This window comes from Hipposideros armiger, unplaced genomic scaffold (assembly GCF_001890085.2).
Source record: "Hipposideros armiger isolate ML-2016 unplaced genomic scaffold, ASM189008v1 scaffold_47, whole genome shotgun sequence".
Lineage (NCBI taxonomy): Eukaryota > Metazoa > Chordata > Mammalia > Chiroptera > Hipposideridae > Hipposideros > Hipposideros armiger.
In genome coordinates this window covers 4,618,906-4,630,985 of record NW_017731397.1, presented here as the reverse complement: position 1 = coordinate 4,630,985, position 12,080 = coordinate 4,618,906, and the positions used below count along the sequence as shown (strand labels likewise).

General features: G+C 51.9%; 1 protein-coding gene across 1 annotated transcript in view; it reads right to left on the bottom strand.

The window, feature by feature from the left end:
• The window catches only part of MINDY4 (MINDY lysine 48 deubiquitinase 4), a 129,444-nt gene extending 120,599 nt beyond the window's left edge, over positions 1-8,845 (bottom strand). Inside the window, exons 1-2 of the mRNA XM_019639880.1 lie at positions 8,454-8,845; positions 1,880-1,999 (exon numbers count right to left, since the gene is read on the bottom strand). Of these exons, the coding sequence (XP_019495425.1) occupies positions 1,880-1,999; positions 8,454-8,759 (426 nt within the window). The 5' untranslated portion in view covers positions 8,760-8,845. The remainder of the gene's footprint in view (positions 1-1,879; positions 2,000-8,453) is intronic.
• Positions 8,846-12,080: the final 3,235 nt, after the last annotated feature.

The following is a 12,080-nucleotide window of genomic DNA, read 5'->3' as shown; positions in this document are numbered from 1 at the left end:
TAACTGTCTCCCTCTCAGGGGAAGAATCTTTCTAAAATGTACAGTCCAGTCTCTGCCTTAAAATGCAGCAAATGAAGATTTCTGGATATCTGCTGCTTGGGTCAACTGTCTTCTTTCCACAGGACTTCAGCTGAGTGCATATAGGAGGCAGAGGGGCCAGAGGGTCACCCAGGACTAGAGGACAAAGGGCTTCTATTTGTTGTCTTTACTGAGCCTCTGATAAGACTTCACCTGGGTGCCATCGCCCTTTCCCCTCCAGGTGGAGCACAAGAACTTCTGGCAACCTGAATGGTCCTGAAGGTTGATACCAGTTGGCTGAGGTTTATGAGTTTGCCTGCAATTCCACCCTTCACTTCATTGAAGGCAACCTGGCCTGAGCTCCTCCCTGAGCGATGATGTGCACATGGGGGGTTTTCAAACTGTTCTGAGGTTCTTCCGGGTGTTTCAGAAACAGCCTTGGAGGGCTAGGGGGTGTCCCAGCCCCATACCAACCCAGTCTGCTAAGGTTTCATTTGGGAAAAGGGTTACAATTAAAGGAAGCTTGACTTCCATCACTGCAATAGGACTGGGAATTAGAAGATCTGGTTCTAGACTCACTCCTACCCTATAACTGCCCGTGAGACTTTGACAAGCCACTTTTCTCTGGCTCACAGCACCCCGGGGGGGGGGGGTCTCCATTCTATCAGCGATTTAGAAACTACATGGCTCAGGCCTGAGGGGCTGCCCCAGAAGGCCAAGAAGGTGGGATCTCTTCCTCCCCTCTTCAAACAGGGCTGCTTCCTTTCTTCGTTTTGCTTATTGGAATTCTGCAAGGGACATCATTTTATTTCCTTTAAAAAAAAATGGTGATAAATGCTAAACTGCATGATTATTAGGTTCCTTCCAACTCTGCCCTATCCTACCACAAGGCAACATCTGCTGGACAGCCCAGTCTTAAATCAAATAGAAGATTCTGTCTTCATAACAGAAAGAGCAATTAAGTCCGATGGCAGCTTCATTCAGTCAGTCCGCCGTGTAATCCACAAGTAAGTAGTGACTATTTACTACATCATCAGGCAACATATTAAGTATGGGGATACAATGTGAACAAAAGAGACACCATCTCTAGCCTCCTGATGTGTTCAAGGTTGGCAGCGGAGGCAGTACTAATTAAACCACCACCCGAATACTCATAATATTACACGGGTGACAAGCACAACAAATGAAAACCACGGGGTGCCACGCAGGCTTGTAATGGGGTGAGGGAATTGAGGCTGGGGTTCAGGGAAGTCTCGCCCATTCTCAACCCCGATGCACCTGGGAGAGCTGAGCCGAAGCCTCGCTTCCGCCTGAATGAAACTTAACAATAGACTCAAGAATAAGGTATTCCTCAGAACGGAAGGAAATCTTACGCAGGCAGAGAATGGAATTTTTTATTTTATTTTTTCTTTTTCTTATTAAAAATATGGAACACTTCACGAATCTACGTGTCATCCTTGCACAGGGGCCATGTTAATCTCTGTATCATTCCAATTCTAGTATATGCGCTGCCCAAGTGAGCACGGGAATGGAAATTTTTAGTATAACTTAATACTATATTCTTAAATACAGTCTGACTAAAAATAGCCTCATGCGGGAGGAGGGAGCAGAGGGAACAACTAAACTACTACAGGTTCAGGTTCAAAATGAACCTCAAGGCTGCACATGCGCAATATGTCTGTGGGGGCGGCCCAGAGGCCTAAGGATGAAAACCCGACTCATGCTTCAAATTTGTCAGCCCTGAAAGCAGGTGTGGCTCGCCACCTGCCACCCGTCTCTGGTGGCTTGGCAGGGCTCATGAGTGCTTTGACATTGCCAAACTCAGTTCCCGAACATGACACCACATGTTAAAAGCACGTACCTTGTTCTCCTTGTAGAGAAATTCAAGATGTAAAACCTTGCGGAGGTTGTTTCTGCTGTTTATGCTGAGATCAGAGCGTGGGCGCTCCTGGTCCATGGTCACACATGTCTTCTTTAAGCCCTGAGGGAAAAAAAATTGAATCATTATTTCCATTTGAAATCAAAACCTTCTGCTCTCTGACGCAAAGTATAAACAAAAGGCTAATATTCATTACGATCCTTCTTATCCTGCCTTCCTCACAAGGACATCGCAAAGACCAAAAACTGAGTTAAGAATTTATTTTTATATGACCTTTCCACTTGACACCATCTTCGCAATTACTATTCTGAATCTTACGTGACTCCATGGGCCAGTAAGACTGGTATTGTCAGGCCATTTTATAGCCAAGGAAAGTGAAATTCAAGTAACTGACTCACCCAAGGCTGCTCAGCAGCCCTGAGTTTGGCTCTAGGTTTGGGGCTGCAGAATATGAAGCTTGAAAACCAAATAAAACGAAAAACATAAACAAAAGGCCAATATTCATGACCCTCTTTTCTCAAGTGGGAAGCCACAGTTGATTTTCCCAAGGTAACACTGTGGAATCGCACAGCCAAAGGTTCTGACCGCCCCAGCCTGTGAGTCCGAGGTTCTGGGACCCAGGCCCACAGGAGGCTGCTTTCCGTCATCCAGCCTTGAACTCCCAGAAGGCCCAACGAAGACACACTTTGGCAATGGAAGTACAGTTCTCCTGAAAGCCTGGCTTCTTCATTTGAAAAACGACTACAGCCGCTGAGGCTGCCCACCTCACCCGGCCACGGTGATTCCTGAATGGTGGGGGATGAGGCAGAGATGCCTCACCAACCGCTCAGCCGGGCTTAAAGGGAGCCCTTTGCTCTGGAAAGATCCAACCCCAGTGCCAGGCAGACCTCGCCTTCTCCTCTAGCCTTTGTGTTCAGAGTTTTGCAGAAGCTCCAGGAAGACAAGACAAAACCTGCCGCCTGCCATGAATTGAGGCAGGAAGAATTTGTGAAACAGAAGGTACGAGCACAACCTTGAGCCAAGGAGAATAAAGAGAAGGCCTTAGGGAGGGGGGACCAGGAAGAAATGGGGAAAAGCACGAGCATCGCATCTGGGCTTAACCATGGCTTTCCTGCCAATCAAAGTGAGGTGGAAGCCTCTATAATGAGGGTCCCTCTCTGCTGGATAACAGTTTGTCGACAGTTCAGGTCAGCAAGTCTTGGCACATTCAGAAAACTCTCCAGCACTATGGTGCACACTGGCATTTGAAAACCACTGGGGGGGGTGCACGTGGACCCTCGGGAATCGGCCAGTCCTCAGTCCCATCAGCCCACTTAATCTTCATTCACTCAATAAACATTAGTCGTGCACCTACTATGTGCTAGGCTGTTTTAAATGCAGGAGATACAGAAGGAAAAAGACAAAGTACCCCCACACACACACGCCCTGCCATGGAGCTGACATTCCGATGGGAAAGCAGACCACAGCAAGGGGTAAATTTACAGTATGGCAGTTCCTAATATACAATACTATGGAGACAAATAAAACAGCGAGAGCAGTGATAAAGATGAAGGACACAATTTTAGACAGCTACTTATTGAGCCTCATTCTCGTGTTCACGCCTATCTTCCAGTTTACCCATCGATGAACTGAAGGGAACGAACCACTAGTCCACTGGTTCAGCTGCTGGAGGCAGAGGAGTGAGCAGATCAAAGTCCTGGCCCTCGTGGAGCTAACATTCTATAGGGAAAGGCCAGCAAGTATAATATACTGGGGGGAAGGGGGGGAACATAGCAGAGTATGAGATAGAGAGAGCCAGGAAGAAGTGCAGGGAAGGGTGGCTACTTCATAAAAGGTGGTCAGGAAAAGCTTCATGATTAGGTGATATTCGAGCAGAGACATGAGAAAAGGAAGGGAGCAGGCCACGCAGACACTTGGGGGAAGAATGTTCTAGGCAAGGAAACAGCAAGTGCAAAGTCCCTGTGGCCGTCACAGGAAGCTGGTACAGCTAGAGCTGCATGACCAGGGGCAATGGCAGGAAATGAAGTCAGAGAGGTCGCCCAGATCAGGGAAGGCCTTGTTGGCTTTTGTGAGCTGAGGGGCTACTGGAGGAGTTGAAAAGAGAAGCACCCTGGGCTGACATGTATTTGTATAGGATCATTTAGCTGCTACACTGAAAACAGACTGTTGAAGGCAGGGGAGTAAGCAGACCAGTTAGGAGGCTCTTGAACAATTCACACAAAAGATGGAGGTGGCTTGGACCAGGGTGGTGACAGCAGAAGGAGAAAGAAGTGTCTACATTCTCTATGTGCTCTGATGGTAAAGCCAACAGATTTATTGATGGACTGGAGGGGTTCACAAGAAGGAAAAAAGCCAGGAACGATTCCAAAGGTTTTGGCCCAAGCAGCCAGAAGGATGGTGGATGCTACTTACGGAGGCGGGGAAAATTGCAAGAGGTAGGGGGAATCAGAAACTGAGGTTTGGACGTGTTAAGGTACTTATTGGATGTCCAAGTGCACATGTAAAATCGGCAGTTGGAAAGAATGTAAGAGTTCAGGAAGAGGTCTTGGCTAGGATAGACATTTGGGAATTGTCAGGATATTGACGGTAAACCCACAGGGCCGGTGGAGGCACCTGGAAAATGAGTGGAGAAGAGAAGAGAGCATAGACTGAGCCTTTGAGCCCACCAGCATGCACAGCTCAGGAAAATTAGGGGGACCAGAAAAGAAACTGAGAAGGAGTGACCAGAGAGGTAGACGAGGGAAACCAGGAGGCGGTGGTCTACAGAAGCCAAATGGAACAAGTCTCCAGGAAGAAGGACGTCATCAACGGTGCCAAACACAACTGTTAGATCAAGAAGTGTGAGGACGGAAAATTAAAGGTCATTGACATAACTTGACAAGAGTTGCTTCCCTGGACTGGTGGTGACAGGAGCCTGCTTGGCCTGGGTTTGAGAAAGCAGGGAGGAGGACTGGCACCAGAACAGACATAGCTCTTTCATGGGGCTTTGCTGTAAACAGTTGAAGACAAATGGACTAGTAGCCGGCAGGGCTTCGGGGGTCAAGATGGGATTCTGTAGGAGTGATAGTAGAGGAGGCAAAATGTATGATGCAATAGAGAGAGGAGATGATAAATCAACAGTGTCCTTGAGCACGCAACTGGGGACAGGCACACAGGGAGGGGCTGGCTTCACCCATGGGTCTGGAGAATTCCTTCAGAAGAGCAGGAGGGAGGGCAGAGGGAGTGTTTCAGCCTCCGGAAGGCTGGTAAGTGTGGGGTGGGAGCCTGTTGGCGTTTTCTCATGACTGCGTCTACGTGCTCCGTGAAATGAGGTGGTAAAGCAGCTTTGGGGTTTGAGGAGAGAGAAGGTATGAAATGCTCATCCGAGACTTGAGAGACTGAACAGGCAAGAGCGGTGTAACCGGGTGGGCAGGCATCTGGAAAAGGAGTGGAGAAATTTTCTAAATTCACGGCATCATGTGGGTGAGTGGCCATGAATTTAGAGTGACGCCGGTGTATTTTTCTCCAGCCCCCCTCAGCTCTGCGGGGCAGGCATGGGGTAGGTTTTCAATGAGCTGGCTTCAGTATCAGGGAAAGACAAAGGAGTCCAGCACGCTGCTGAGGGCGTGACTATAATGATGGGCAGGTAAGAAGTGGAGAGAGGTCCTGACAGGGCTGAGGGTCTGTGAAAAGGCGGCAGGGACAACGGAATGGACATGTGAGTGAGGTTGAAGAATAGTTTAAGTCGGACTGCCAAGGGGGATGAGGTGGACATGAGGAGGATGAGATATTTGGAACTGAGACTACGGAAAGGGTGCGGTATTGGTAACGACCAAGCCTAGGGGAGAACCCCAGGAAAGGGCGGTGGAGGTTGGATGGGGCTGGTCACTGCAGAAGGGTCACGAACCTGGGAGGCTGAGGTACCAGAAGAGTCACCTCGGCGGATCCCGACATTGCGAGGAGACTATCATGATTGTCCCTGAGGGGAGATCACACTTGGTGAGTGCAAGGAGGCCAGTGCTGCTGGGTATGATGTAGGGTAGAGGGTAGAGGAAGCCATGGTGGAAAATGAAGTCCGGGGGGAACTGGGAACCAGGTCACAGAGAGTCTTGCGGGCCCTGGTGAGCTCTTTCCTTGGATTTTATTCTAATTGTACCAGGAAGCTCCGGGAGAGTTTTGAGCAGAGGAGTGACATGATCTGACTCGCTCACCCTGGGCAAGCTTGTTAGCTTCCTACTCTCATGACAGTCTTACATGAAAGGGAATAATTATACCTGCTTTCAGGACTGTTATAAGGAGTTGAGAAAACAGACAGCCGCCTAGGAGGTTCTACGTACCATGATAGGAACTCTTGGTTATAACTGCTAGGTGCCTGCCTGCCTTGTGCCAAGCTGTGGGGAGTACCTGGTCGCTGCCCAGGTGCAGATGATGAGAAAAGCAGTCCTAGCTCTCCACAACTTTCTGAGTGACAGTGGGCAACTCCTTTCTCCTCTCAGGACCTTAGAGTGCTCAGATAAAACATGGGAGGGAGAAGAGGCCAGGTGAGCCGGACGATTGTCAAGGTTCCACCCAGTTCAGGCATCGGCTCTGTGGACCTATCTAGTAGGTGAGACAGGCAGGTGTATAAACTATAACATGAGTATCAGGGAGCAAACCACCAACAAGATGAGTCAGCCATTCCAACTGGAATTACCAGAGAAGGACTCTTGAAAGAAATGGGGCTTGTGGGGGCTATGGGCGGAAGAGGGAAACGCATGGGGAAGCAGCTGGAAATGAGACTGGGATGGTAAGCTGGGGTCAAGCTGTAGGGGAGCCTTGGATATCAGGGGAGGACTCCTGACAATAAAGGCATGAGGAAAACTGAGAGTTCTGCGTGGTGGCCAGACTTAAAAGAAATGATGGTAGTAGAAGGCCTCACAGGGTGCGTCACTGATATCCAATGTCCGGCAGGGACTTGGTAAGAGAAAGTCAATCAGCCATAAAAACTGAGTAGATGCAATGAAGCCACGTGCATTCAAATTATTTTTTTAATAAAAATACTTGTTTAAAAAACAAAGATAGGGCCAGCCAAGTGGTGCGATGGTTGAGAGCTGGCTTGGGACGCCAGAGGGCCCCGGTTCGGATCCCACATATGAGGGCCAGTGACACTGCCCTCCGCAGCTAAGATGCTGAACAACAGCTCAACCTGGAGCTGGGCTGCCCTGAGTCGCCGGCGGCGCCGTAGGCTGCAGCCACTGCGGCAGTGGGTTGCCATGGGCTACCGTGTGTAGCCAGCAGCCAGCGTGAGCGGCCAGCAGCCGCAGTGAGCGGCCAGCAGCCAGCGTGAGCGGCCAGCAGCCGCAGTGAGCGGCCGTCCAGAAGCCAGCGACTGATCTGCCTCACCCAGGAAGAGCGCAATGATGGTGCCAACTTGGGCCAGTGAAGCAACGTCCGCCACAACTAGACTGAAGAACAAAAACAACAGCAACTTGTCTGTTCCCCTTCCCCCAATTCCCCAGCACTGTTCCCTTCCCCACAATACCCCAGTAAAAATCTTTAGAAAAAAACATAGACTTTCAAAACAGGTGCACATCAGAGATGGGGGGAGACAATACTAAATACCTACTGTGTGCCCCATGTAACGCTTGGGAGCTGACCATATATTATTAATCCCCATTATAAATCTGCCAAGGATAAATCTGATTCCTGTTTTACAGATAAGGCAATTGAGGCAGGAAGTAACGACCCATGTAGTTACTGCTAGCTAGTAGGGGGTATTTGAACTGCTCCATCTTAGGCCAAAGCCCTTCCCCATTCCTCTATTCAAAACATTGTTTGTTTGTGTATTTTAATCCCAGACAATTGCCGTTTGCCCCGCCCAAGGGGGCACCAGGAGGACAAAACACACAAGGCACATACATGGCCAGCCTTGAGTCCCTTTGCTAAGGAGTAATTGCACCTTGACCCCCAGCCACCTCTTTTCCTGGACTCTCACGTCTCCGCTGGAAGGGCAGAAGGGAGCTAAGCACCTCCCCGACTTTTGAGTACTCCGGAAACTCACCTGGGACAAGACAATAGGAGGGCTTAAAACTAAAACAGGCTGAAGCTACTGCACTGTGGATGGATGTGGCTGGAGGGTTTGTCAAGAACTATAGTAGTTTAGCGCTTTGGGGAGCAGTGCTTCCTGACGGGGATATAAGTCTTGGGATGGGTTGGTCATGGAGATGGGCAGCTAGGCTTGGGCCGGGACTGCCTGCTGGGTTCCCGGAGCCATACCAGGAACACGGAGCTGGGCCACGGCCCCTCGGCAGCCTCCCTGACCCGCCGGCCGACCACAAGGGAAGATGCCCGCGGAGGGCGGCAGCGGTCCTGCCCGGCTTTGCGGGAAATGCGCGGTGACAGAAAAGGCTCCTGGGAAATGTAGTTCTCCCGGCCCGGAAAGTGGAGCTTTGGTCGGGCAACTCTCTCTGGGGCAGGCAGCGGGTAGGGCAAGGTCTCCCTCCCGAAATGTGCAGAGATTGCAGGGGAACTCCCCCAGACTGCCCCCCTCCCCCAATCAGAGCAACTGCCCAGAGGTGTGGAGGGCGGCGCCACGTACCTTTCTGCTGAGGAACTCCCTGACCAGGGAGGCGGCCACCTCCTCCACGAAGAGGCTGTCCATGCTGCCAGCTCTGCCCACGAGGCCGCGGCCGTGCAAGCCCCAGGCCCCTGGGTCGGTTGGCCAGTATGGCCGTGTTGCCTTGGCGACGGTGTCATCGGCGCCTGGAGAACTCCTCCCCTTCCCTGGGAGCCAGAGGGCGGGAAGGCAGGCGGGAAGGGGAGGAGCATCCTTTAAACTCGCTTCTGGGAGCGGGAGGCAGAACCCACAAGGCCAAAGCCCAGTGCCGCCGAGGAGCCAAGTCATGGACGGCCTGGTGGGGTCTTGGCTCTGGCCCTGTCCATCTGTGTGGCCTAGAACAAGTCACTGATCCAATCTGAGTCTCCATGTCCTAAGATGAAAAATGGAGAGAATGCCTGCATCCTTGCGCGGGAGGAGTAAACCCCCAGCCAAGTGACCCCTAGAGGTAAACTAGCAGCACCACAGCTGGCTCCCGGGCTCACCAAGGCCGACTGCGAGGGGCACGGAAGCCCAGGACTCTGCCTACTCAGCGCTGAAATTAAAGGACAAGTCCCTCCCTGGCTTGGTGTCTGTTTTCCCATAACTAGACTGTTAGCTACTGAGCACCAAGCATTTGACACACATTATCACATTTTTAATCTACAACTTCCGGGCAAGATGGTTACTACTGGCCCCCATTCTTCAAATCAAGACACCGAGGTTCAAAAAGGTTTAGATTTTGCTGAAGTCCACACAGCTAGGAACCGGCAACGCTGGGGTTCCAGCCATACCCATGCCTTTGCCAGTACGAGCTTCCCCAAACTCAGTCACTCGGGTACCACCATCACAGTCTTGGCCCCGTCTGCACATCACCTAGTGTATTAGTGTGCCAGGGCTGCCACACCGAGTACCAGAGAATGAGTGGCTTAAACAACAGAAATGTTGCTTCTCACAATTCTGGGGGTTAGAAGTCCCAGATCCCTAGAAGAACCTCTACAAGGTCATATGTCTCTCAAGACCCCCCACAGCCAGTTAGCTCACATTCCCAGCAGCTCCGGACATGGATGACACGTTCTCTCTGGGGTGTGGGAGAGGCATCACCTTTGTTCACCCAAGCCTGGCCCGCATGAAGCCCCTAATGCTCTGAAATATGGCATGGGCCGGCCGCTCACTAAGTCTTCATCTCCCAATGTCCCAATCCGAGTCCTTCTTCCACCAAGCAGCCTCCCAAAGCAAATGCAGTCTACTCTGTTGAAACTTTGGCCGACAAGATTAGGTTCCAACACAGCAAGAGGCCCTCCACCACCTCGCTGCACCTCGCGTACTGCAGCCACCATGCAGAGCTCTCTAAATCAGTCCAGCAATCTCCTACCTGCATGTCCTTGCTACACAGGACTCTTTCTCTCTCCTCCAGCCCATGTTCCAGCTCTGAACCGCTTCCAACAAGGTGTGCAGGAAAGGGCAGTGACAGGGAGGGTCGATCCAGGATCCCTCACCCAGGGAAAAAGGCAGCTTCCATTTGTATTCTGCTGCTAAAACCAGTGTTTTCCAACCCGCTTCCACTGTGCTTTTTGAGGTCCCTATGCCTTATGTCAGTGACCTGCGAGTCCTCTTTTCACCATCAGCTGGGGTTTTGGGGTCCTGGCTGCAGAGATGGGACCATATGAGACGGCAACGGCCACGAGAGGGCAGTGCAGGGCAGAAAGCTGCTCGCAAAGGTGCAGGGAGGAGCCTCCTTAAGAAAGATAACTCCATGCTCACAGCGCCTTTTGGTCCATTGAGGTTCTGACAGGCCTCACCCGCCAGAAGCCTTGAGCTGGAGCACGCAGAGGAGCCTGGAAACCCTTGGACAGGCAGGGCCCCTGTGAAGCCAGAACCCTCCTGTCTGTGGGTCCTGGACACTGAATTTCAGCTAGGGCCTGGGAAACTAGGGCTTTTCAAACTAGTGTGCATGTGAGTCACCTGGGAGCTTGTTAAACTATGGACTCTGATTCAGTAGGGTTGAGCCTGTAGGGCCTGAGATTCTGCATTCCCATCAAGCACCCAAGTGACGCTGTTGCTGCTGGGCCCAGGATCATACTTTGAGTAGCGAGGCAGTAAGGAGTGCAATCTTGAATTCTGACTTTTCCTTGGAACAATGGGGTTCCTGGGCACACCTTGGAGTTGGCACACCTGACTTCTCTGGCTCTGATCGCCAAGTGAGACAGGAAGGAGGGCCCAGTGCTCTGTACAGATAATTCCCCTATTCCCCTTCTGGGGGGTGGGGTTCCCCTGCAACCTCTGCACCTTTGAGCTCCAGCTTTCAGAGCTGGGGGGCTCCTTAGGAGGTCAGCAGGGGCTGGAGGACCCCTAGGAAGTCAGTGGGAGCTGGGGCGCTCCAAGGACGTTAATGAGGACTTAGGGAGCCCCAAAATGTCTGTGGGGGCAAGGGAACCCCAAGGAGGTAGTGGGACCTGGGGGCCTCTAAGGAGGCCAGTGGGGACTGTGAACCCCATCACTGGGGGGTGTGCAAGCAGAGGCTGAAGACTCCTGCAAGATGGTGAAGAGAGGCCCCTGCCGCCCACCATACACGCAGTGGGAACCTGGTCTGGAAAGGTAACTTCTGGGCTTCCCTTTAGTTTTGAAGACCAGGACACTCAGGCCGAGCGTGGGGTTGTGATGTGGGTGTGGCTGGCTGCCTCTGGGAAAGGGCACAGCCAGGGCAAGCAGTGCGAGACAGGGAAAGGAGCAAGGCCCACCGTGAGAGTCAGTGAGGGCCCCTGCAGCAGCTGCTGCTGCTGTGCGCTTGGAGGGGTTTCCACAGACAGAGGTGCTGAACAAGGGGCTGCAGGCTGGATGCAGGGGCAGTGGGGAGGGGGCGGATAGTCGTGGCAAAGGGACTGCTGTGATCAAAGGCAATGGGGAGGTGGGCAGGAGCGCTTTGCCTGGACCAGGAAGGCTGGGCAGCTGGTGGCTTGCAGGCCTAGTGGACAGGAGGCTGGAAAAACAGGATGGGTCCCAATAAACTGGGTGTCACCTGCCAGGACTCCTGATGCCTCTTCCTTGGGAAGCAGAGGGCCAGGAGCAAAGGAGGCTGAGACGCTTCTCTGTGGCTGTGGAGCACGCTCTTGCAAACATGCAAGACTTTCTGGTGGACACAGCAATGAAGGGCCTCACCCTGGGTGGGCAGGCAAGCCCTGTGAGCATCGGTAAGCGGGGACACGGGGATATTCCCAGGGGGAACATGGCCTGGGAGTACTGTGCAGATGCTGCCACTCTGCTGGAGAGCCCAGCCCAGCTGAGACCCAACGGGACCGTGTGGCTAGACAGAGAGAGTGAACATCTGTAATTAAGTGAGAAATCCATTTCCTGCTGTTGTTCAACTACCCAATATGCTGAAAGGAAAGCAACGCCTTTTTCTTTGTAATGATAACTTCTGGATCTGAGAAAGATGTTGGGTGTCAATTCTGCGGGCCAGCAAAATATCCCCTTCACCTCTCCCCTGGAGTTATAGTGCTCATTTTAGACCTCAAAAGGCATAACTGCTTATTTTTTCTTCAAAACCACAGGGCCAGAAATCTTTCTTACAGCGGCAGCAAAGGCAGAAACCTCCTGGAAATCCATTAAGAGAGCCTAGTGTTTGGTTTT